Source organism: Elephas maximus, chromosome 25, assembly GCF_024166365.1.
Source record: "Elephas maximus indicus isolate mEleMax1 chromosome 25, mEleMax1 primary haplotype, whole genome shotgun sequence".
Classification (NCBI taxonomy): domain Eukaryota; kingdom Metazoa; phylum Chordata; class Mammalia; order Proboscidea; family Elephantidae; genus Elephas; species Elephas maximus.
The window spans coordinates 18,175,518-18,198,368 of NC_064843.1; the positions used below are offsets into that span (position 1 = coordinate 18,175,518).

Genomic DNA, 22,851 nt, shown 5'->3' on the forward strand with positions numbered 1-22,851 from the left:
CCGTGCGGTAGATATGTCTGTTTTTAATTCCCAGTGATGTTAGAAATATAGAATGACTTGATTCTTAATTTAGAAAACTGAGAGAGACGGGCTGGTTTTGTGTTTGAGCCTATGCAAAATGTCAAATTGTCTCTTTTTTTAATGGCGCCCCGTGTGATTTCAAAAGGCACCATTCTCAGTGGGCTTTCTGTCCATTGCTGACCACACCAGTCTCCAGCGGGGCGTTGCTGGCCAGCGGGATCCCAGCTTGTGTTAGAAAGCGGGCTCTGAGCTCCTTTATCCTTGCCCTCGAGACGTTGTCACCTCTGTTTGGAATGGGGCAGCCCAGGAGCAGTTGTCCAGCCAGCTGAGTCTTGCCCATGCCGAGCAGGGTGGGAGCCCTGTGACACAGTGGTCCTTTAGGCCAGGACATTGTGGGAAAGGATGATTGTTGCCCAGCCTGAAAAGACGCCAGCGTGGGCTGCCTAACAGCTCTTTGTCACGTGGAGGGGAGGGTTGGAAAAAACAGCAGCTCCTCACAGCCCTGCCATTTAGCACTCCCTCCATGCTGTTCTTGCTCACATATTCACACCTCCTTGGTGCCCTGGTGGTACAATGGTTAGCACCTCATTGGTGCCCTGGTCGTGTAATTGTGAAGTACTAGACTGCTAACCAAAAGATCAGTGGTTCGAACCTACCCAATGTCTCCATGGGGACAGTTTGTTCCCTTATAGAGCATTGTTGTTGTTGTTAGGTGCATTGAGTCAGTTCTGACTTATAGCGATCCTGTGTACAACAGAATGGAATACTGCCTGGTCCTGTGCCATCCTCACAATCGTTGCTATGGTTAAGCCCATTGTTGCAGCCACTGTGTCAGGCCATGTCCTTGAGGGTCTCCCTCTTTTTCTCTGACCCTCTACTTTACCAAGCATGATGTCCTTCCAGGGACTGGTTTCTTCTGATAACATGTCCAAAATACATGAGACCAAGCCCTGTCATCCTCGCTTCTAAGGAACATTCTGGCTGTACTTCTTCCAAGAGAGACTGTGTAAAGATCAGAGCCTAGGAAACCCTATGGGGCAGTTCTCCTCTGTCAGATAGTGTTGCTGTGAGTCGGAATTGACTCGACAGAACCTAACCACCACCACAACATGGCTCCAGCAGTCTTCTGGACCCTGGGCAGATAGCTGTGAGCAAGACAGATAAGGTGCCTGCCCTCTGGTTCTAGTGGGAGGCAAAGGAAAATCAAAGAAATACTGAGTGCAGTGCCCAGTAGTGCGACTGTGTAATGCACAGGCGGGTAGGTAAAGAGCGGGAAGGGCTCCCATACTGGGAGAGGGCAGTGCGCAAGGCCTTTCTGATAAGGGGACACTGAGGAGAGGTGAATGTGGAGGGGGATGTGCCAGGTGGATATGGGGCAGGAGCATTCCCATCAGAGGGAGCAGTAAGTGCCAAGGCCCTGCAGCGGAAGTGTGCCTCGAGTCTGCCTGGTTGGTTTGAGGACAAGGCTGGTGTGGAGGGAGGTGGGCAGATAGGGAGATAAATAAGTGGAGAGAGATAGGACCTACAGGGTCATGTTAGGACTTTGGCTTTTTGCCCTGAGTGAGAAGGGAGCTGTTGGAGGGTTTTCGGAGTAGGAGTGACAAGCTCTGACTTAAATTTTTGAAGATCATTCTAGCTATTGTGTGGAAGGAAACCCTGGTGACATAGTGGTTAAGAGCTACGGCTGCTAACCAAAAGGTCGGCAGTTTGAATCCACCAGGCGCTCCTTGGAAACTCTATGGAGCAGTTCTCCTCTGTCCTGTAGGGTTGCTGTGACTTGGAATCAACTCAATGGCAATAGGTTTTGGGGTATTGTGTAGAGAATGACTGTGTGTGTGGAGGCAGAGGGGCAGGCAAGGATGGAAGCAGAAGACCAGGAGGTGTTTACTGCACCATCCCAGGCAGAGATGGCCCAGGGAGGTGTCTCCTGCACAGGTCCAGAGAGAACATGAGTCCAGGGTGATGTCTCCTGCACAGGCCCAGGGAGAGATGAGCCTTGGGCTGGGGGCATGTCTATTGCACAGGCCCAGAGAGGACATGAGCCCAGGGAGGTGTCTACTGCACAGGTCCAGACAGGGCATGAGTCCATGGGGGTGTCTACTGCACAGGTCCAGGCAGGAGATGAGCCCAGAAAGGTGTCTACTGCACAGGTCCAGACAAGAGATGGTGGTGGCTCAGAACAGGGTTGTAGTGATAGGATTGGTGAGAACAGTTAGAATCTGGATGGTTTCTGAAAATCAAGCCAACAGGACTTGCTACTCAACTGGCTGTTGTGTGTGGTTTGCTTCAGGCTTTGAACTTGAAGCAGACCTGCTAGCACCTGCCTCTTCCTTTCCTACAGTCCTCCTCCTTGGACTCCTGCTCTTCAGGTTTCAGTGGGTGGTACCGGGGCTTTTGCTTTTCTTGCAGGTTGGGAACACTTTACTTTTTCTTCCTTGTGGCCTTTTAAAAGAAAGGTCAAGATTCACAATGTGAAAAGCAGAGGGGCCAGTGTCTTTTTTTGAACGAATGGTTTGGCTGTATTTTTTAGGTTGTATATTTGGAAAATAATTTTTGTGTCAAATTGTGATTAAAATAGAAGGTTCAGGGGAGCTACAACAATGGACTCCTCCCTGGGAATGGTCAAACCCCTAGTGGACATTTTAAAATAGGGCTCAATTTCTTTTTTGCTGTTATTTTAAATTTTCTTTTGGATAGATACTATACGTATATGCTTTGAAATTTGAAAGTTACAAGAGGCTATTCACCTCATCTACCGTGAGACCATTGAAGAATTAGATGGTGCCCGGCTACCAATAACCACTGTACTGATCAGGAACTCAGTAAATGACTCCCGGTATGATGGGAGCAAAATGTGAAACAGAACTCAAATTCTTAAAAAGTTCAGACTTACTGGACTGGTTGAGAGTGGAGGACTGTCTAAGACTATTGCCCTGAGATAGTCTTTAAACCTTGAACCAAACCTATTTCCATGAAGTCATCTTTTAGCTAAATAACAGATTGGCTCACAAAATAAACAATATCATCTGTGAGTACTGTGCTTCTTTAAAAAAATCACCCTATATGAGACCAAATGGCCAACATTTACTCAAAAGCAAAGACAAGAAGGCAAGGGGGCGAGGAAACTAGATTATTGGAAGCAGAACAACCAGAATGGAAATAATGAGGAAGTTGACACACTGTGAAAAATGTAACCAATGTCACTGAACAAGTGTGTACAAATTGTTCAGTGAGAACCTATTTTGCTGTGTAAACTTTCACCAAAAACACAATAAAGTATTTTAATAATAATAATTTTAAAAGAGGGTATTCAGTGGTAAGGTCTCTCTCCCACTTATGTCCCTAGTTCCATCCCCAAAGGCAGCTGCTCTCACAAGTTCTTACGTGTCCAGGAAGATTCAGTATATATACAACCATACACATGTGCCTGCATGCACGTACACGCAGCTTCTCGCACACACACCTACACACACATTTCCCCCACTTTACAAAAGCAAATATTATTTGCATACATCATTTTGATGTATTTTGGAGATTGTTCCATGTTAGTACATAAAAAGCTTTCTTAGGGCACCCCATAAGGCTACTCAGACTGTTCACTGCACAGCTCCAGGGGGCACCATTTGTTATTAACTCTGTTGCTGGTCCTGAGCATACTCATTTTTTATAACAACATTGTATTCCATACTATGCCATAACGGACTTAACCAGTACCCTTGCAGTGGGCATTTAGGTTGTTTCCAGTCTTCTGCTGTTTTAACGAATGCTGTGTTGAATCGCCTTCCTCTCAGTTTTTTTTTTTGGGGGGGGAGTGGGGCACGTCTTCTGTCAAGAATCCATAGGATAATGCCCTCACTAGTAGCAGAATTGCTGTATCAAAGAGAGCGGACTTGGTAATTTTGGTAGATTTCCCAGCATGGATTTGGGCTCACCCAATTTCTGCAGACTCTTCCCTTTGGTTTACGTATTTCAACCAGATTGCATGTTCTTATCTTTTGCATTAGTCCACACAGAGCAGACGAACCAAGTATCCCTTCTGTAGTCAAACCAGGGTTCAAATGCGTTCTCTGCTGCTTGCTTGTTTTAGGGGACTTTGAGTCTCTGAGCCTCAGTTTCCTCTTCTATAAGGTAGACATTTAATAGTTTTTTTTACTTCATGGAGTGGGTTGGTGTATATAAAGTACATGCTATGTTCTGGCCCACCACCTGTCTGTCAGTGTGTTGTGCTGTGGTAGCTTGTGTGTTGCTATGGTGCTGGAAGCACCAGTATTTCAGATACCTACAAGGTTAACCATGGTGGACAGGTTTCAGTGATGCATCCAGACTAAGACAGACTAGGAAGAAAGGTCTGGTGATCTACTTCTGAAAATCAGCCAATGAAAATCCTATGATCACAACAGAATATAGTCTGATATAGCGCTGGAAGACGAGCCCCCTAGGTTGGAAGGTACTCCAGATACACAGTGGCTGCAACAGTGGACTAGAGCATACAAATGGTTGTGAAGATGGAACAGGACCAGATGACGTTTCGTTCTGTTGTACACAGTGGTCACCATAAGCCCGAGCCAACTTGAGGGCAACTAACAACACCAGCGACATGTTGTAGGCGGTTGGGTAGAGCGGTCCCTGCCCTCATGGAGGATACGTTCCATCAGGAGAGGCAGGCATGCAGCAACTAGTTGTACAGCTAATATCATGCAGTTATGATAAATGCAACAGAAATTGTTACTGGGAGCCCCCACCTTGTCTGGGGAGTGACGGAAGGCTTTCTTGGAAAATAACGTTTGAGCCAAGGTCTGAAGTATGACTAAGTTCACGAGGAAAAAGGTGGGGGCTGGGAAGAGGGGGATTGTTTCTGAATGACCAGAGATCACACGCAGGGAAGAGCCTGGGAAGATGTGGGTGGAGCGCAAGGTGGGGAGGGCCTGGATCACAAAGGGTGTTGGAGCCAATGAAGGGCTGGAAGCTGGGAGCTGCCAATGGCCAATCAAAGCTTCAGAAAGAGCACTCTGACCATAGGGTGGAAAGTGGGCGGGTGGGGATGAGAGGGGGTGCAGGGAAGCTCTTCAGGAGGAGGGACTGGTGGTTGAGGAGGAAAATGGTGGTAGTTTAGACTAGGGTAGAAGTCACTGAGGAAGACCTGAAGGCTGGAGGTTTGAGTTCACTCAGAGCTCCCTCAGAGGAAAGGCCTGGTGATCTAATTCCAAAAAATCAGCTGTTGAAAACCCCACAGAACACAGTTCTACTCTGAAACGTGGGGTTGCCGTGAGTCAGACCCAACTCGATGGCAACTGGTTTCTTTAGGAAATGGAACTGACAGGACTTGGAGATGAATTCAATATGGGCTGAGGCCAAGGGAGGTGTCAAGAATTAGGATTTTTATTAAAGGTATTAATATATGCTCATTGGATGGATATGTCGTGATGGTTGGGATGTCTTAGATGAGAGAAGAAATCATGGTCTAAGCTTCCCTGGTGGGCGTGTGTGTACGTGTGCATGGGCTGGGTGTGGTTGGTGGTGGCAGGTGTGTTCTTCTTGTACACCCAAAACTAAATGCAGAATTTGGGATCTTGTGTGTTGGTGAAAACTTCCTCCCCGTGCACTGTGTGGCCTTTGGGAATCGTGAAGCAGTGTCCCCCTGGGCTTTTCCTTTCCTTCTGAGTGAAATCGTTGAGGATGGTACCAATTCCCTAATAGTCCAAATTCAACAAAAATGCTACTTAACATTGTTAAAGTTTGATTTCAGTAAAATTCAAAACAGCTTCCTTGGCCAGTTGCCATTTTGAAAATCAATCCCACATTTCAGATTTGGTGGCAGCGGCATCCATCTGAGAGTATTTAAAAAGATCTGAGCGTTGTTGATAGAAAAATTGCTCTAAAGGAAGTGTCATTTACAGGGTCCTCATTACAGTGTTTATGGCAGGGAAGATTTGGAAAGAATGGAAGTACCCAGCCCAAAGAGGTTAATGGAAGCTGTGGTACATCTATAGGATAGGGAGCCCTTGGTGGCGCGGTGGTTTAGTGTTCTGCTGCTAACCAAATGGTTGCTGGTTTGAACCCACCCAGTGGCTCTTTGGCGGAAAGACCTGGCAACCTGCTTCTGTAAAGATTGCAGCCTTAGAAACCCCATGGGGGCAGTTCTACTCTGCAAATCGACTCCAAGAGCAAATAACAACAATATAAATGGGATGGAAATGCCAGGACCGGGGCTAGGGTGAGGAGAGTGAGGCACCTGGGGGAGGGTTACAAAGTTTAAGGAGGCTTTCACTCTCAGGTCCTGACCTTGCCCTTGCACGACCTGGACAGTGAGAGCCTCCTCAAACTGTGGGCTGTAGGCACCTTACTGGTGGCATAGTGGTTAAGTGCTACGGCTGGGCTGCGGGACTGGGTACTGGGTTAGGCGCCTTACTGGAATACTCTGCATCTTTTGCAAGATTCTCTCGTAAAAGATTCAATGACAAGGGAAGTAGTCACACCATATTGTTAAGTGGAAAACAGTATGGAAAACAGAATCCCAAATATGTTTCTCTGTGTGTCTAGAGAGGAGCCCCGGTGGCGCAGTGGTTAAGCGCTTGGCTGCTAACCAAAAGGTTGGCGGTTCAAACTCACCCAGTGGCTCTATGGGAGAAAAACCTAGTGATCTGCTTCCGTAAAGATTACAGTCTAGGAAACCCTATGGGGCAGTTCTTCTCTGTCCTATAGGGTTGCTATGAGTTGGAATCAACTCAACAGCAATGGGTTTTGGGTTTGGTTTATGTGTCTAGAAGGAGCCCGGGTGGCAGCACTTGGCTGCTAACCAAAGGGTTGGCGGTTCGGACCCACCCAGTGGGTCCACAGAAGAAAGACCTGGTGATCTGCTTCCATAAAGATCACAGCCTACAAAACCCTATGGGGTAGTTCTGCTGTGTCACAGGAGGTCATTAGGAGCTGGAACAGACTCCGCGGCACACAACAAGAACAACCCATTAAGCAGTCACTTCCGAGTCTGCTCTCCCTGCCCTGGCAGCCATCGGTCGGCTCTGTTTCTGTGGGTCTGCCTATTCTGGACATTTCCTATAAATGGACTCATACAGTAGGTGACCCTTTGTGTCTGGCCTCCTTCACTCAGCATCATGTTTCTAAGGTTCACCCATGTTGTAGCATGTGTCAGTGCTTCATGCCCTTTCACGGCTGAATAATACTCCCTCGGACATATATGCCCCCTGTGCGTATCCGCTCAGCTGTTGATGGACGTTGGGATTGTTCTCACCTTTGGGCTGTTGGGAATGGCTCTGCGCCACATCGCCTTTGAGCTGTATAATCACTTAACCTCTCTGAGCCTCAGCTTTGTCATCTGAAAGAGGGGATAACAATGCTTTCCTCTGAGCATTGCTGTGGAGATTAAATTAGCAGTGTGTGTAAGCAACCGGAATATACAAAGAGGTCTTTGCCTCTAGAGGAACGTAAAGTTTTCTTTGTGACAGGTTGGAAAGTATCATTTATACAACCAGCTATGTGCAGGGAGACATTGTTATTGTTGTTGGGTCTCGATGAATCGATTTCAACTCATGGCAACCTCGTGTGACAGAGCAGAGCTGCCCCATAGGGGTTTCTTAGGGAAGCAGATCACCAGGTCTTTCTCCTGTGGAGCAGCTGGGTGAGTTCAAACCACCATCCTTTTGGTTAGCAGTTGATCACTTAACCTTTGTGCCACCAGGGCTCTTTTGAGGGAGTGGGGGATGTTTAAATCAGGAGTTACCTGCAAGACTCCCATCCTTAGGTCTGAGTTTCAAGTAGCTAAGCTGGCAAGGGGAGACAGTAGATTATTTGGGAAACCCCATCCCCAGGGCCTGCAGTTAGGTCATGGGGTTCCCTTTGGCGGAGAGGCTCAGGCACGGCAGTCACATGGCACTGCAGCACGGTCCCTACCCCACACACCCTGCGGACACTGACGCCTGTGGCTCCAGGCCTTCAGGAAGTGACACCCCCTCTTCCTGGAAACTTGTCGACTGCCTGGGAAGTGATGAGAAACAGAAAAACGTGCACTCTCACCTTGGCCGCAGGAAGTGGAGCCTCCTTTGCTCTGGAGGCCACTGAGCTAGAACATCACCTTGTGGAGGTATCTGTTGTGCCTAGCAGGTGATCCTGCCTGCCCAGACCGTGGAGAAGCCCTTCCCTTTGGGGAGAGACCTGGGAAGGTTACACCAAAACTTCAAGACCAAAATCTCCCTAAAATGGAAACAATGGGATTTGAGAACTTGAGGCCAGATCATGACTTCAAGTTCGATTTGCAAGACTCACATCATTCAAATTTTGGAGAAGCAAGTAAAAGGCTGTGAACTCTACTTACCACGCCTCTGGAGGGCTGGCACGGCTCCTTCCAAATGAGCTCGCTGAGCTATCAGAGCTCTGGCAAATTCTACCACCTTCTGGGGTAGAAAAGGTAGCACAATGGTTAACTGCTTGGCTGGTAACTGCAAGGTCGGCAGTTTGAACCTATCCAGTGGCTCTATGGAAGAAAAGACCTGGTGATCTGCTCCCGGACAGATTATAGCCTAGAAAACCCTATTAAGCAGTTCTACTCTGTCCTATAGGGTTGAAACTTAATGGCACCCAGCAACAACATGTAGGGAGGGAAGTGTCGAAAGGGAAGTACTCAGTTCATGTAAAATGGCGAAGTTTCCTTATCTGGCCTCTCCTTCTTCCGGTGCCGCGTGTCCATGACTGAGTAGCCAGCCCACAGAGCGGACTGGAACTGGCGCTTTGGTTTTCCCCGATCTGGAGATGTTTTGGGGTTGTTTTTCACTTTGTTGGTCTTTGACAAAGTCTGCCTTTCCACTCAGTTCTGTAATATCACCTCCATTTTCTGATTTGCGTCATCCTCTGATGACGGAAAACTCATTTGATAGGCACCTACAGTATGCCGCGTGAGATGCTTTGAGGCCTTACAAAGGTTGCCTTCGAAAGAACCCCTGGGAGCGGAAGGTGATGGCCCTCTTTTACATGAGAGAATGGAAACTCAGAGGGGTGGTGTATGTTCCCCAAAGCCACACAGCTATTGAGAAGCAGAGCTAGAGTTGAAATTCAGATATATCTGACCAAAGTGCAATAGTTGGTTTTCTACTATGCCACCCCCCCTTCCTGCTGTTACCTGGGGAGGGGCACTCACCAAGGTGAGGTGGGTTGCATCTGCTCACATGTATCAGCTAGTCCCATTCAGTGGGCTGTTCTTGACTCAGGGGGTCATTGGCCTTTCTAAAGAAGTGGGTGTATCTTTTAAGAAGTAACATTCTTTGTTTTGGTTGCTGCTGTCTGCCTGTCTCTTTCTCTCCGTCTCCTTCAGCAGGAAGAATACTCTTGATCTTATAATTTAGCATCTGCTCCTGTTTCCTTTGAGGGCCCGATCTGTACTTTCTAACCTGGGGTCCTAGATCAGCATCTGTGAATCCACCAGACACCAAGGACGTGGAGGGCATTGCAGTTAGGAGCATCCTGGCTGTGCCCTGTAGTAATGATGTTGACTTGGACAAGTTGCCTGACTTTAGGAAACCGTAGTCTCCTCATCTACAAAACGTGGATAATAGTAGGCCCAGCCTCCAAAGACCTGTTGTGATGAGTATGACATGAGCGCAGTGCTAGACAGGAGGGAAGTGTATGTTGTTAGCTGCTGCTTCGTTGTTGATGGTAACAGCTGCTTCAACAGACGTTTATTGATCATACTGAGCAAAATAAGCAAGGTACCTGCTATCAGGGACCTCATGTTCAGGTGGGAGAGAGAGAGATACAGAGTAAATAATGTATCTAAGAAAAAAAGAAAATTTCAGGTGGTAACAAGGTAAATAATTCCAGTGCTGTGCTAGTAGATTGTTTAACGACTGACTCTCCAGGAGTAGAAGCCATGATTTGTAGCATCTGTTGATTTTTGTGGCGTAAATACTCCCACGTGGCCAATTTCAAGCTACCCAAGTGACCAACGTGGTTGTAGCTGACTCTTAAAATTCCCCCAAATTTTACACCTGGTTCTCAGGAGTCCATAAGAGCTAGCTCAAGTATACCACTGGGTGTGTGTAGACAATGCGATTCAGGAAAGACCTAAAAGAGCTGAGTCCTAAGTGCAAAGGTTCAGTAGAAGGGTGTTTCAGGCAGAGAAACTAGCTTGTATAAGGGCCCTGAGGTCGGTAAGAGCTTGGTGTATTCAGGAGACAGACTGGGGTGGCTGATGTTGGCAAGAGCCTGTTGGGGTGGAAAGCTTTGTAGAACATGGCACCAAGTTTGGATTTTATTCTGAGGCCGCAGGAAACCATCAGAAGATTTTAAGCAGGGAGTGTCTGGGTCTGATTTGCCTTTTTGAAAGATCCTTGGGCTGCTTTGTGAAAGACCAGCAAGAGCAGAAGTGGCTCCCCAGTGAGAGGGGATGCTGGCTTGGGGCAGGGAGGCAGCAGAGGAAGGGGGAGAAGTAGCTGGACTCAGGTAGAACTTTCAGGACATGACAAGTTATTTCATCTCCAGATGTTCCCTAGTTTTTATCATGAGTACACCCAGGATGTGATTTCTGCTTTTCTATCCTGGGAAGGAGGAAGTAGCCTCCACCATCTGGACTTGCTGTCTGTCCTATCTGCTTTGCTTCTCACTATGGTGTTGACCATCTCCTGATAAATCCAGGAGAGGAGGTGAGGAAATATGTTGATCTTGGGTCCTAGTGCAAAATGAAAACAAAATCTCTCTCGACACTGCCCTTCTCCCTTTTGACATGTCCTGTTCTTCAGGTTGCATGGGATAGAAAGATCGGCTTCTGACTTAGATTTCCGTCTTTGCCCTAGGCTGCCTCTTGAGGTGTATATCAGACACTTATGCAAATATTGTGGGTGTCAGGGTGGCAGATTATGAAAAAGGCTGTGACCTGGCTCTGCCCCACTCCCAGTCTGTCTCTTTGAATAGTTTTTAGAACAGGACACAAGAACGCCATCTTTTTAGTTTGGTGTTGTCCAGTGAAACTCTCTGCACTAATGGAAATCTTCTATATCTGTGCTGTCCGTTACGGTGACCACTAGCCACAGGTGGCTGTGGAGCACTTGAAATGTGCCTAGTGCAACTGAAGAACTGAACTTTTTTTTTTTTTTTAATTTAAATTAATTTAAACTGCAATAGTCATGTGTGGCTACCATATTAGACAGCACGATTGTAGACCCCAGGTGTAAATCCATTGTCTTAGAGCCTTTCTTTGCCCCCCCACCCCTTTATTTTGGCAATTGACTGAAGATTCTGTTGAAGTTTTGTAGAACTCCAGAGGAAGGGCAGAATTTTACTAAGTTGTCACTTGTAACAGTCTGCCCCCCTCAGATTACAGAGAAAGGAACTAAGTTCACAGAAGAATTAAATGATTTGTCTGGCAGTTCTCAGCTGGGTGGTGGCAAGACGGAAACCCATCTCCAAACTCTCAGGCTCAGTGTACTTTTTTCTTTTATTATTTTCTAAACCAAGGTTAAATTTCACAAGTTTTCTAGAAATTCATTCCTTCTATGAAATATTATGACATTGAAAATAAAGTCGAAGTCCCCTTTGACAACCTTTTCAATCTTGATCTCCTTCTTCATCCCCAGAGGTGATTATGGTGTGGTCTATTTGAAGTGCATCCTTTCACACCTTTTTCTATTGCAGTGACATATGTACAAATGGATAGATAGGAAATATTAAGCGTTTTTCTAAGTTATATCATACTTTTTCTAAGAATTGCTTTTCTCTTTAAACTACACAGCCTAGATTTTTCTGGGTCAGTTCACAGACCTCTACCATACTTTTTAAAAATGCTTCATAGTGTTTTATAGCCTAGACTTGTCATTATTAGTCATAGGCCTATTAATGTAACTAATTGTTCATTATTATGTTTGTTTCAGTAAACATTTTTTGTACACATCTCCTGTATGCCCAGTGTTTTTCTAGGGCCCACACTGAGAAATGGAATTACTAGGTCATACAGTAGAGGCAGAGCCCTGGTGGCACAGTAGTTAAGAACTTGGCTGCTAACCAAAAGGTCAGCAGTTCAAATCCACCAGCTGCTCCTTGGAAACTCTATGGGGCAGTTCTACCCTGTCCTATAGTATTGCTTTGAGTCGGAATCGACGGGGTTTGTTGTGGTTTTTAGAGTACATGCATTTTTAGTTTTAGTAACTACTGCTCAAATATGCTTTAAAATTGTTATACCAGTTTATATTCCTATCAGCTATATGAGAGTGTCTGTTTTTCCACAGCCTCCAAAATGCTTGATATTATCAAATAACTACATGTGTACTAGTTTAGTGGGTGAAAAATGATGTCTCATAGTTGTTTAATTTGCATTTTCCTGATTACAAGTCAAATTTAAAATCTTTTCTATTCTAGTGACCATTTGTTTTTCTCTGAATTGCCCATTTAAATCTCTTTCATTTTTTTGTTGACTGGTTTCAATAATTCATTTAATAAATATGTGCTAGAATACCTACTACAGGCTAAGCACTATTTTGCATGCTAGGGATTTTGTGTTAAATTAAGTAGATCCTTGCACTGAAGGAGGCGACATTCTAGTTGTGGAAGAAAGGCCTAGACAAAAGCAATCAAGAAAATATATAGTATGTTTGATGGTGATAAAAAAAAAGGATATAGGGAATGTCAATTGAGAGTGGGACTCAATTTTAAATAGAATAGTCAGAGAATCTGGTCTTTTACCCATTCATTTGTAGCCATTCTTTATATATGCTATGTACTAATCCTTTGTTACATGCTGCACATATTATCTTTCAGTCTTTAATTTTCTTTTGACTTAGGTTATGGTGCTTTTGTTATGCTCTTTTCTCTTTTTGAATTACCAAGTCGAACCGTGTTAGTTGGAATATTGTCATGTAAAAAGTGAAAGTTCTTTCACCTTTGGAGACAACCATTGTCAAGAACTTGGTGTTTATTTTTTCAGATTATATTCTGTCCTCACTACTGTGCAACACTCTACTACCCCCCACCACCAATTAAGTATAGTTTCTGGCTGTTTTTCCATAAACACATTTCTGTTCTACCACGTGCTTTCTCATGGCTGCTTAATATTCCATTTAAGAGGGGATGCTGTTGTTTATCCAAACAGTCCACTATGGATGGACATCAGGGTTGCTTCTAGGTTTATGCTCTTCTAGACGGTGCAGTAATCCCATGTTGTTTCCGATGTCCATGAGCTTCTCTGATCTTTTTGTTTGCTGGATTTGAGCCACCACCACGTTACATGCTGTAATAATTTTATTTTCTCCCTTAGCTCCATGGCTACATGGAAAACAAGCCTCTGGGGCTTCAGATCTTCATTGGGACTGCCGATGAGCGGATCCTCAAGCCCCATGCCTTCTACCAGGTGCACCGTATCACAGGGAAGACTGTCACCACCACCAGCTACGAGAAGATCGTGGGCAACACCAAAGTCCTGGAGATCCCTCTGGAGCCAAAAAACAACATGAGGGCGACGTAAGGGCTGGTGGTGAGGGCGGTGGGTCTTTTGGGGAAAGTGAGTGAGGGCTGGGAAAGGGGACTCCAGGGAGCTGAAGGAAGAACCATGGATGGTGGTTCTCGGTCTGTGATTAACCCACAGTGATTTCTGTTTAAAACGTACTATATGTAAATAGAAGAGTCCTGATGGCACAGTGGTCAAGCACTCGGCTGCTAAGGGGAAAGGTGGGCAGTTCAAACACGCCCAGTGGCTCCACAGGAGAAAGACCTGGAGATCCGCTCCTGTAAAGATTACAGCCTGGCAAACCGTATGGAGCAGTCAGCTCTGTCACACGGGGTCATTGTGAGTCGAAATCAACTCAAGGGCAGCTAACAATAACAACAACATATATAAATATATTTCATGTGTTTTAGGAGGAAGACTACTCATATTACTTGGGTGAGGCTAAATTTGTTGGAATTTTAAAAATCATCTGACTTAAAATTATTAAATAGCAAAGACAGATAGGTCAAAACTCACAAAGCTAATATGCATATGGCTAAAATTTTGTACAAATGTTTTAGGGTTTAAGAAAACTTTTTATTAGAAAACAGTTTCAAACACAGAGAAAAACTTCCAGAATCATACAAAGATCTCCAGTATGCTCTTCATTCAGGCTTACCGATTGTTAGCATTTTTGCTTTGCTTTGTCACTCCCTTTCTCACCATTTTTTCCTGACTTTTAGAGAATTACTTGCAGACATCCTGTTCTTTTATTTTTAAAAACTTTAGTTTGCATTTCTTAAGAAGAAAGAAGCTCTCATAAAACCGCGGTACAGTTGTCCAATTCATGATATTTAATGTTGATACATTACTCTTACCTAGTGAATAGTCCATATTCAATTTTTGCCAGTTTGCCTTTTTGAGTTTCTGAGATACTTTTCAGGGTAGAAAAGTTGGCATGAAAAATCTCCCTAGAGACGAAATTAGGGACTTTCACTAATAACTTGGTGTTTTTTTTTTTTTTTCTTTACCCCCACCCTGGAGTAAATTTCTAGCTGAAATGTTTATCAGTATTTTGGAATTTGCCCCTGAGGGTAGCTGTAGAATTATTTTGGCTAAATAACGAAGGTGGTTTTGTGGGATGATTTTTCCTGCTCACTAAGATAGCCCTGGTGGCGCAGTGGTTAAGAGCTCGGCTGCTAACCAAAAGGTCAGCAGTTGGAATCTACCAGCCACTCCTTGGAAACCCTATGGGGAAGTTCTACTCTGTCCTATAGGGTCGCTATGAGTTAGAATCGACTGGATGACAAAGAGTTTGGTTTTTCTGGTAGGATGGCCAATTATAAACAGAGTTCATTACCCCCTGGCAGCATCGACTGTGCGGGAATCCTGAAGCTTAGGAACGCCGACATCGAGCTGCGGAAAGGCGAGACTGACATTGGGAGAAAGAACACACGGGTGCGGCTTGTTTTCCGGGTGCACATCCCAGAGTCCAGTGGGAGGATCGTCTCCTTGCAAACTGCATCAAACCCCATCGAATGCTGTAAGTTGGATTCCAGGGGAGGGCATCTCTTGGAAAGTGTATTGTATGTGACCTGCCACCCTGGGTAATGTTGGGCTGGAGTCCCTAGGGTGGCCATCAAGAATACGGAGGATCCACAAGGATAAATAGTTGGCCCACATTGACCAAAAGGACTGAAGCGATGACGCATACTTAAGAGTTTTCTCTCTGTTTCTATTTACTTCTGGAGAGTTTTGTGGCCTCACAGGAAATTAAAAAATAACATGGCTAATGAGGAGCCCAAGGCTTTGTTTAGAAGATTCAAAATGTATAAATGATTTTCTGCTATTACAAAGGGGAGATGGCAGTTGGAGTGAAGTCATGGTGAATCATCTTTTTTTCTTTTCCGCCCTTTCTTCCTTCAAGATAATAGCATTAATATCATAGTGGCGCTCATTTATTTAGCGTTGACTCTGCTGGTTACTGTGCCAGGCACCCAACATGCAACATTTCACTGAGTCCTTGTGAGAATCCTTGGCAGAAGCTGGTGTCATTCCTTCCACTTTGCAGAAGAGAAGGGAGAGAGGTGAGGGTTGAGTAACCTGTCTACACGCAGAAAAAGTGGCAGGGCTGGGATTTGAACCTGAGCTTTCTCACCCTTGAGACTTGCTTCATTGCTATCCTCAGTCAATCCTGGCATGTTTACTGAGAGTCAGCTTGGGGTCCAGCGCTGTGTAGGAGCGGGGACCTGCATATGAGCCAGACATTTTCCTGTCCCCAAGGAGCTTACAGTCTGGTGGGGATAAAGACGCCCAAACAAATGGTTGTAAAGAATCAGAAGTTTTTCGGAATCCAGAGTGAAGTTGCCAGGTTTTACCACTGATCTGCTGTGTGGAAAGGCTCTGAGCAGAAGCCTGGCTCAGTTCTTCTACTAGGTTTCAAAAGGAGTCGTTTCGAGCTCAGTCTTAGGTACTTTTCAGAACAGTTTTGCTGTTGGTTTTTGCAATTAAGCATGACAAAGCCTTATTATGTGCTCAGTTTTTGAACGTTTAGAAATTATTTTTTACAAAAAGAAAGCATAAAGAAGTAATAATAGGATTCCAGAAACAGAAACTATAATTTTTAAGTCACTTTTTCTAAGAATATTTTGTTTTTCGTTGTAGCAATCATGTTCTATATTAAATGGCATTACAGGATGTTTTTTCTCTTTTTACTGGACATTGTAAATTAGGATCACAAACTCAGTTGCCTTCAGAGGCCAGGTTGATTGTGGAAATGAGTGCTGTGGGTTAGGTGGTAGACAATAGAGAGTAGTGGAGACTGGGACCAGGATGGCCCATTCCTGATTTCCATGTGGGAACATAGGCACATAGATAACCAAAAAAAAAAAAAATCTCCTGATTTATAAAAAATGGCAACAAATTCAAATTTTAAAAAATATTTTGTGGGTCAGACAAAATCTGCTAATGACTTCAGTTAATCCACAGTAGTCTTTATGAGACATTAATGCTCAGAGGGAGGGCATAAATATATTTTATGTGGGAAGAGTTGAGGAATCCTGGCCCTCAGGATTAGAAGCCAGCAAGGAGAGAGGATGAACCCTCCTTTGGTATTGGTCTTGGCTGGTCACTGGAAATGGAGAAGGAGCACTCTGGCTTCTTATAGCCTTGCAAGTCAAGATGCTCATCCAGCTGAATCTGATGGCCAGTTTGTACTGTCTGCTCTTAGGAGACAGAAAGAGAGGTCCAACTGCAGATAACAAGGGAAAACATGTGTTGAAAAACATCATTGCTGAAACGTTGTAATTTCCCTGCTCTATTTTTTTTATCTACCCAGCAGACCCCACCCCTGACCCCAAATGCTGGTCCTGAGGGCCATCCCACCTGTCTTGGCTTTGAACATCTCAAGATGCTTTTGGCGGGAAACTCAGGCCCTTCCTCAGTGCTTTGGAGGATTTTGAGCAGATAAGGTTACCCCTTTCTGGCAAATTATTCACTTTGTAGGATGGGGCTATGGTTTGTAGCAAGGTGGGGAACAGGGGGCTTAAGGGGGGACCAATAGTAGCCCATGTTTCTCTCCACTTTCGGTTCCTCAAATCATCTTACGTCAGTCTGAAACTTTGAGGATCATCACTGAACCACGTGTAGCTCCATCCAGCAAGATCTTCAGGGTGTTTTAAAGTTGTTTGAACCTTAAAAATAATTTTTATCTTTCCTTTTCTTTTTAAAAAGCATTTGATTCAACTACCTTGTTTTGACAGATAAGGAAACTGAGACTTTTTCTTGTACGATGATTCACCCATTTTTTTTCAGTAGGTAGCTGACCCAGAGTCTCCAACTTTCTAGTTCTGGGAAATACCTTCTTCTTTTGGTTTCTTACAGTACCATGTTGGGCCACCAATTGGCCACTTTCTCTCTCACCCAGAATCTTCTGTCATTTTATTTTTTTTCTTTGTTCTTTTTTCCTAGACCAAAGCCTGGTTGTTCAATCAATATTTATTGACTAGCTGACTTACTGTATAACCCTGGGGAGATATTCAATAAATACTTATTGACTAATTGTCAACAAATATTTATTGATGTAGCACATGTACAGTAAATATTTATTGACCGATTGCCTAACCCTGCGGAGATATTCAATAAATATTTATTGAGTAATTATCAACAAAAATTTATTGATACAGTATGTATACAATAAATAGGTATTGGCTAATGACTTCCTGTACACCTCTAGAGAAGGTGAGTTGGTAAGAAAAACTCTTGGTAGGCTGGTAGTTATTTGTAAGGCTAATTTATTTACCTCAGAGGTGTCTTTTATGGTGCTGTCTTAGGAATCAAGGAAAATTTCACAGTTTCTGGTAGAAAAACCCTGAACAAACTACCAGAGGCCACCCTCTGGAAAGTAGACTGGTTTGATAGAAGTGCAGATCCTTATAACGATTATGTACCAGCTTGCCAGAGGTCAAATCTCACCATTGCACAGACTGGTGGCTCACGTTCCTAGCTTTGAACCCCACTTGGTCTCCAGTGTTGCCAAGGGGATACTTCTGTGCTTCCCCCACTGCTCCTTCCCTTGTTCTCAGCAATCACTATTTGAACCTTCTCCAGTCTTCCAACCTCTGGTTGATGTACCCAACCCCTTCCAACTTCAGACAGATAATCTTGCTTCCCACTTCCCTGAGAACATGAAAGAAGTCAAAAGGGAACACCCTTCTCTGCCCCAGCAACAAACCTGCACTTGAACTCACTACACTTCTTAAACTGTATTTCTTGACTTCCCTCTTCCCTAGGCTCCTTAGTTCCCCAGTGCATTGGGATTTTTCTCTAACACTGGTTCTCGCTTCCAGCCACCTGGGGAGTTTTTTAAAAAAATACTGATGCCAAGGTTCCCCCCGGCCCCAGATCCAGAGACTCTGATTTGCTTGGTTCAGGTGCAGCACCGGCCGGCATGGGAACTCTTCAAAGGTACCTCATGACTCTGACGCCCAGCAAAGTTTAGGAACCACCCACCTCGAGGTCCATCCTCCAGGCACTTAGTAAACTCCTCCTTATCCACGGCCCCTATTTAAATGGCCCCTCCTGGAGGAAGTCTTCCCTGGCCCCAAAGGATACAGGGTGCCCTCCGTGCTCCAGCCATCGAGTTCACTTGCTCATCTCCCTCCATAAGGGCAGAGACTAGGGCCTGGCCTGTAGCAGGGGTTTCTAGAATGTTTGTTGAAAAAATGAAAGTGTGAAAGCAAACATCTGCACACCACCTAGCCAGGGACAGACGCAGCAGCGACACAGAAAGATGTCCGCAGGGACTGACCTCGTCCAGTGAGAACCTTCTAGAACCTCTCCAGCTGTGACTCCTGCAGCCCTACCTTGGGCCATGGGCTTCCTCTTTGACCTGCAAAGGGCCTCTCATGCATGGTATTCTAAAGCCGCCTGAAGCAATTTTACACCAAGCCCTGCCTGCAGAGAACAGAATGTCAATCCCCTTTGCTCATTTTGCCGAGGGGGTGGGGGGGGGCCTTGGTGTGTAAAATTTCTCTCTCTCTTTTGTAACGTGTGTCTGTCCACACACACACACACACGCACACTTAGGGAGCTATAATTAAGATACATTAAATTGATCTCACAGGTCGTAAGTGTTCAGTTCAGTGATTTTTGACAATTGTCGCATTCATGTAACCACCACTCAGAACAAGACGTACAGCTTTTCCTTCACCCCTAAAGTTCCCTCATGCCTCCGCCAATCAATACCGTCCCCCCAACCCACACAGAGGCACCACTGTTCTGATTCCTCTCACCGTGGATTGGTTTTCCCTGTTCTAGAATGTCATATAATGGAATTACACAGAATGCATACTTTTGTGTTTGGTGGTCTTTGCTCAGCATCATGGTTTTGAGACCCATCCCTGTCGCTGTGTGAGTTGATGGTTCATTCCTTTTTGTTGAAGAACGAGTCAGTGGTATGAACATGCCACAATTTGGTTGTATACCATTGACAGACATTGTCGTTGTTTCCAGTTTTGGGATGTTATGGGAAAGGATGCTACGAACATCGTTGTTCCAGCCTTCTGTGGACAAACACTTTCATTTCTCTTGGGTAAATACTAGGAGTGGAATTGCTGGGCCATAGGGCAAGGGTCCTTTTCAGTTGATGAGAAACTTCCAAACAGTTCTCCAAAGTGGCTGTGTCATTTCATATGCCCTACAAGAGTTTTTGAGAGTTTTAGTTGATCCAGAGGCTCACCAATGTTTGCCGTAGTCATTCTTTTCATTTTAACCATTCTAGTGAGTATAACATGGTATCTTGTGTAGTTTTAATTTGCATTTTCCTAATGACAGTGCTTGGCTCCTAACCGAAAGGTGGGTGGTTTGAAACCACCAGCAGCTCTGTTGGGAGAAAGATGTGGCAGTCTGCTTCCATAAAGATTTACAGCCTTGGAAACCCTATGGGGCAGTTCTACTATGTCCTATAGGGTCACTATGAGTTGGAATCTACTCGACGCAGATGGTTTGGGGTTTTTTGGTCACCAAAGAAGATATATAGATAGCCAACAAGCACACAAATAGGTATTCAGCGTCATCATTAAACCCACTGCCAGTGAGTCGATCCTGACTTATAGTGACCCTGTAGGACAGAGCAGAACTGCCACATAGAGTTGCCAAAGAGCACCTGGTAGATTCAAACTGCCAACCTTTTGTCTTTTTTTTTTTTAACTGAACTTTAGCTGAAGGTTTACAGAACAAACTAGTTTCTCATCAAGCAATTAGTACATACATTGTTCTATGACATTGGTTAACAGCCCCCTGACGTGTCAACACTCTCCCTTTTCAACCCTGGGTTCCTTATTACCAGCTTTCCTGTTCCCTCCTGCCGTCCAGTCCCTGCCCCAGGGCTGATGCACCCCTTTAGTCTTGTTTTGTTCCATGGGCCTATTCAATTTTTGGCTGAAGGGTGAACCTCACGAGTGGCCTCATTACTGAGCTAAAAGGGTGTCTAGAGGCCATACTCTCAGGGTTTCTCCAGTCTCTGTCAAGCCAGCAAATCTGGTCTTTCTTTTTGAGTTAGAATTTTGTTTTCCGTTTTTCTCCAGCTCTGTCCGGAACCCTCTATTGTGATCCCTGTCAGAGAAGCTGCTGACCTTTTGGTTAGCAGCTGTAGCTCTTAGCCACTACGCCACCAGGGTTTTATGTTCAAATCTTTTTCCCACTTTTTATTGAGTTTTATTGGGTTACACATATCTTTACTGTTGATATGTAGTAGTTCTTTCTATATTCTGAACGTATTCTAGCCCTTGATCAGGTATCCTAAATATTTTGTGAATATTTTTTCCCAGTCTGTGGCTTGCCTGTTTATATTGTTAATAATGTCATTTTATGAGCATCTATTTTTTATTTTGATGAAGTCTTGTCTTTTTTTTCCTTTTGGGGTTTGTGCTTTTTGTGTTCCCCAAGAAATTTTTGCCCATTTTGAGGTGGCAAAAATATTGTACTATATTTTCTCCTGGAAGCATTTTGCTTCTGGTTTTTATGTTTAGGGATATGACCAATCTCACGTTAACAAGAAGGGCCTACAACAGCTGGAGTGCTCGGTGAGGGTGGCCAGTACTGGAGCCTGACAGGTGACCAAAGAGGGGAAAGAGCACCCTCCTGGCAGGGCCTGGTTGGCAGCTTTACCACTGAGTTCTTCCCTGTTTTGCTTAAAAGGGGCCTCATGGGTTGGTGGACCCCACAGTCCTGAATCCACATTCCTCCTGTCCAGCTTCCTTAGCTGTGAGCATTCAGGCATGTCCTCTTTTGGAGAGTCAGTTTCCTCAGCTCCAAAATGGGCATAATTCCTGCTTTGTGGTCTTGTTGGAAGTTTAGCAACAAAAATAAGCATCGAGGCTAGATGAACCCCCAAAACTATTGCCCCGAGATAGTCTTTAAGCCTTAAGCCAAAACTATCCCCTGAAGCCTTTGAACCAAAAAATAGCTTACCTTGTTAGTGAAGTATATCTGCTTTGAGCATTATGCTCTTTTAAAGAATTATCTATGAGAGATGAATAGACAAGGGCAACTCAGAAGGTTGGATGGGAACCTTAGGACGCAGTAGGTTTATGATAGTTGTGGTGAAATAATTCGGAAAAGGGTAGCGAGAATGGTAGCACAACGTGAAGAATATAACCAGTGTCACTGCATTGTACATGTAGAAATTGTTGGAGTGGTTATTACTTCGGTTGTGTATACTTTCACCAAAAAAAAAAAAAAAGTAACTCCATATTCAGTGAATACTGGATTATGGGCCAAATAATCAAGAGGTCCTAAGATTTCCTATTTTGGGTAAATCACTCCAGTAAATATCATTTTCTGGGGGAAAAAAAGGATAGTCATTGAGCCCTGGCCAGAGACCAAGTACTTTCCATGCACTGACCCATTGAATCTTCAGAGTTCTCTATGAGGTATGTGTACTATTAGCATTCCATTTTACAGATGAGAAAACAGAGGCATGGAGAGGTTAAGTGACTTGCCCAAGGTCCCAAAGCTAGGATGTCACTGAGCTGGGCTTTGAACTTAGGCAGTCACACTGCACAGTTCTTACTTGTACCCATAACTCTAAACTGCCTCATTGTGTGTGTGTGTTCAGTACAGTAAAACCTGCAAAATCCAGAACCTGTGTAAAGCAGAAACCTGTCAGAGAAGGCAAACGCAAATACATAATAGGGAGTGATAGAGAAGTGGTAAGACTGCACCCTGTCAAAGGCAGAAAACTGTAATATAAATGAGCATTTATATGTGAGGTTGATAGTGCCTCGTATCCCAGCTACTTCACATGCAAGTGCTCCTGATTGTTGGGTTATTAACAGAACCCACCCAGGTGGGCTCTACAGAGGTGACTGTGTGGCTAAGCCTCTCCTACTTCTCTCCTGAGCTTCCTGGGGAGATGATAATTCTTGGCCACCCAGCCTTACGCCAGGGCACATTGCAGACAGTCGGGCAGTAATTTCCCATGACCAGGACCCCGCACTGGTGTCAGCTTCCCTCGTTGAGCCTTTGCCTCGGCCACTGTGCAGCACACCAGCCACTGTTCTTAGTGAAAGCAAACACCCATCTGGTTAAACCAACAGCGTCCTGTTATTCAGAGCTCGTAAAACCCAGGAGCTCAAAGCCACTTTATGATGTGCCAGAATTGGGGCAGGAGGGAAGCAGTGGGGAAACCACTTCGCAGGGGCCACCTCATGTGAGCTGGAGCCGAGGGTCAAGGCGTCGCCTACCAGTGAGACTGGGCCCTCAGGGCGGCTTTAAAATGGCGGCCCCTGGCTTGGTTCGAACACAACAGGGTCTGTGGTTTGGATGGTTTGGATTCTCCAAATGATTGGAAGGCACACGGGGGTGGGTAAGCACAGGGCTAGGGGCCCACTGGGCTTCCTGAGAGCCTT

At 44.9% G+C, this 22,851-nt stretch overlaps 1 protein-coding gene across 5 annotated transcripts in view; it reads left to right on the forward strand.

The window, feature by feature from the left end:
- The window catches only part of NFATC2 (nuclear factor of activated T cells 2), a 166,714-nt gene that overhangs the window by 63,415 nt on the left and 80,448 nt on the right, over positions 1-22,851 (forward strand). For all 5 annotated transcript variants that reach the window (XM_049868794.1, XM_049868795.1, XM_049868793.1 and 2 more), the window contains exons 4-5: positions 13,274-13,476; positions 14,812-14,984. In XM_049868794.1, the coding sequence (XP_049724751.1) occupies positions 13,274-13,476; positions 14,812-14,984 (376 nt within the window). The remainder of the gene's footprint in view (positions 1-13,273; positions 13,477-14,811; positions 14,985-22,851) is intronic.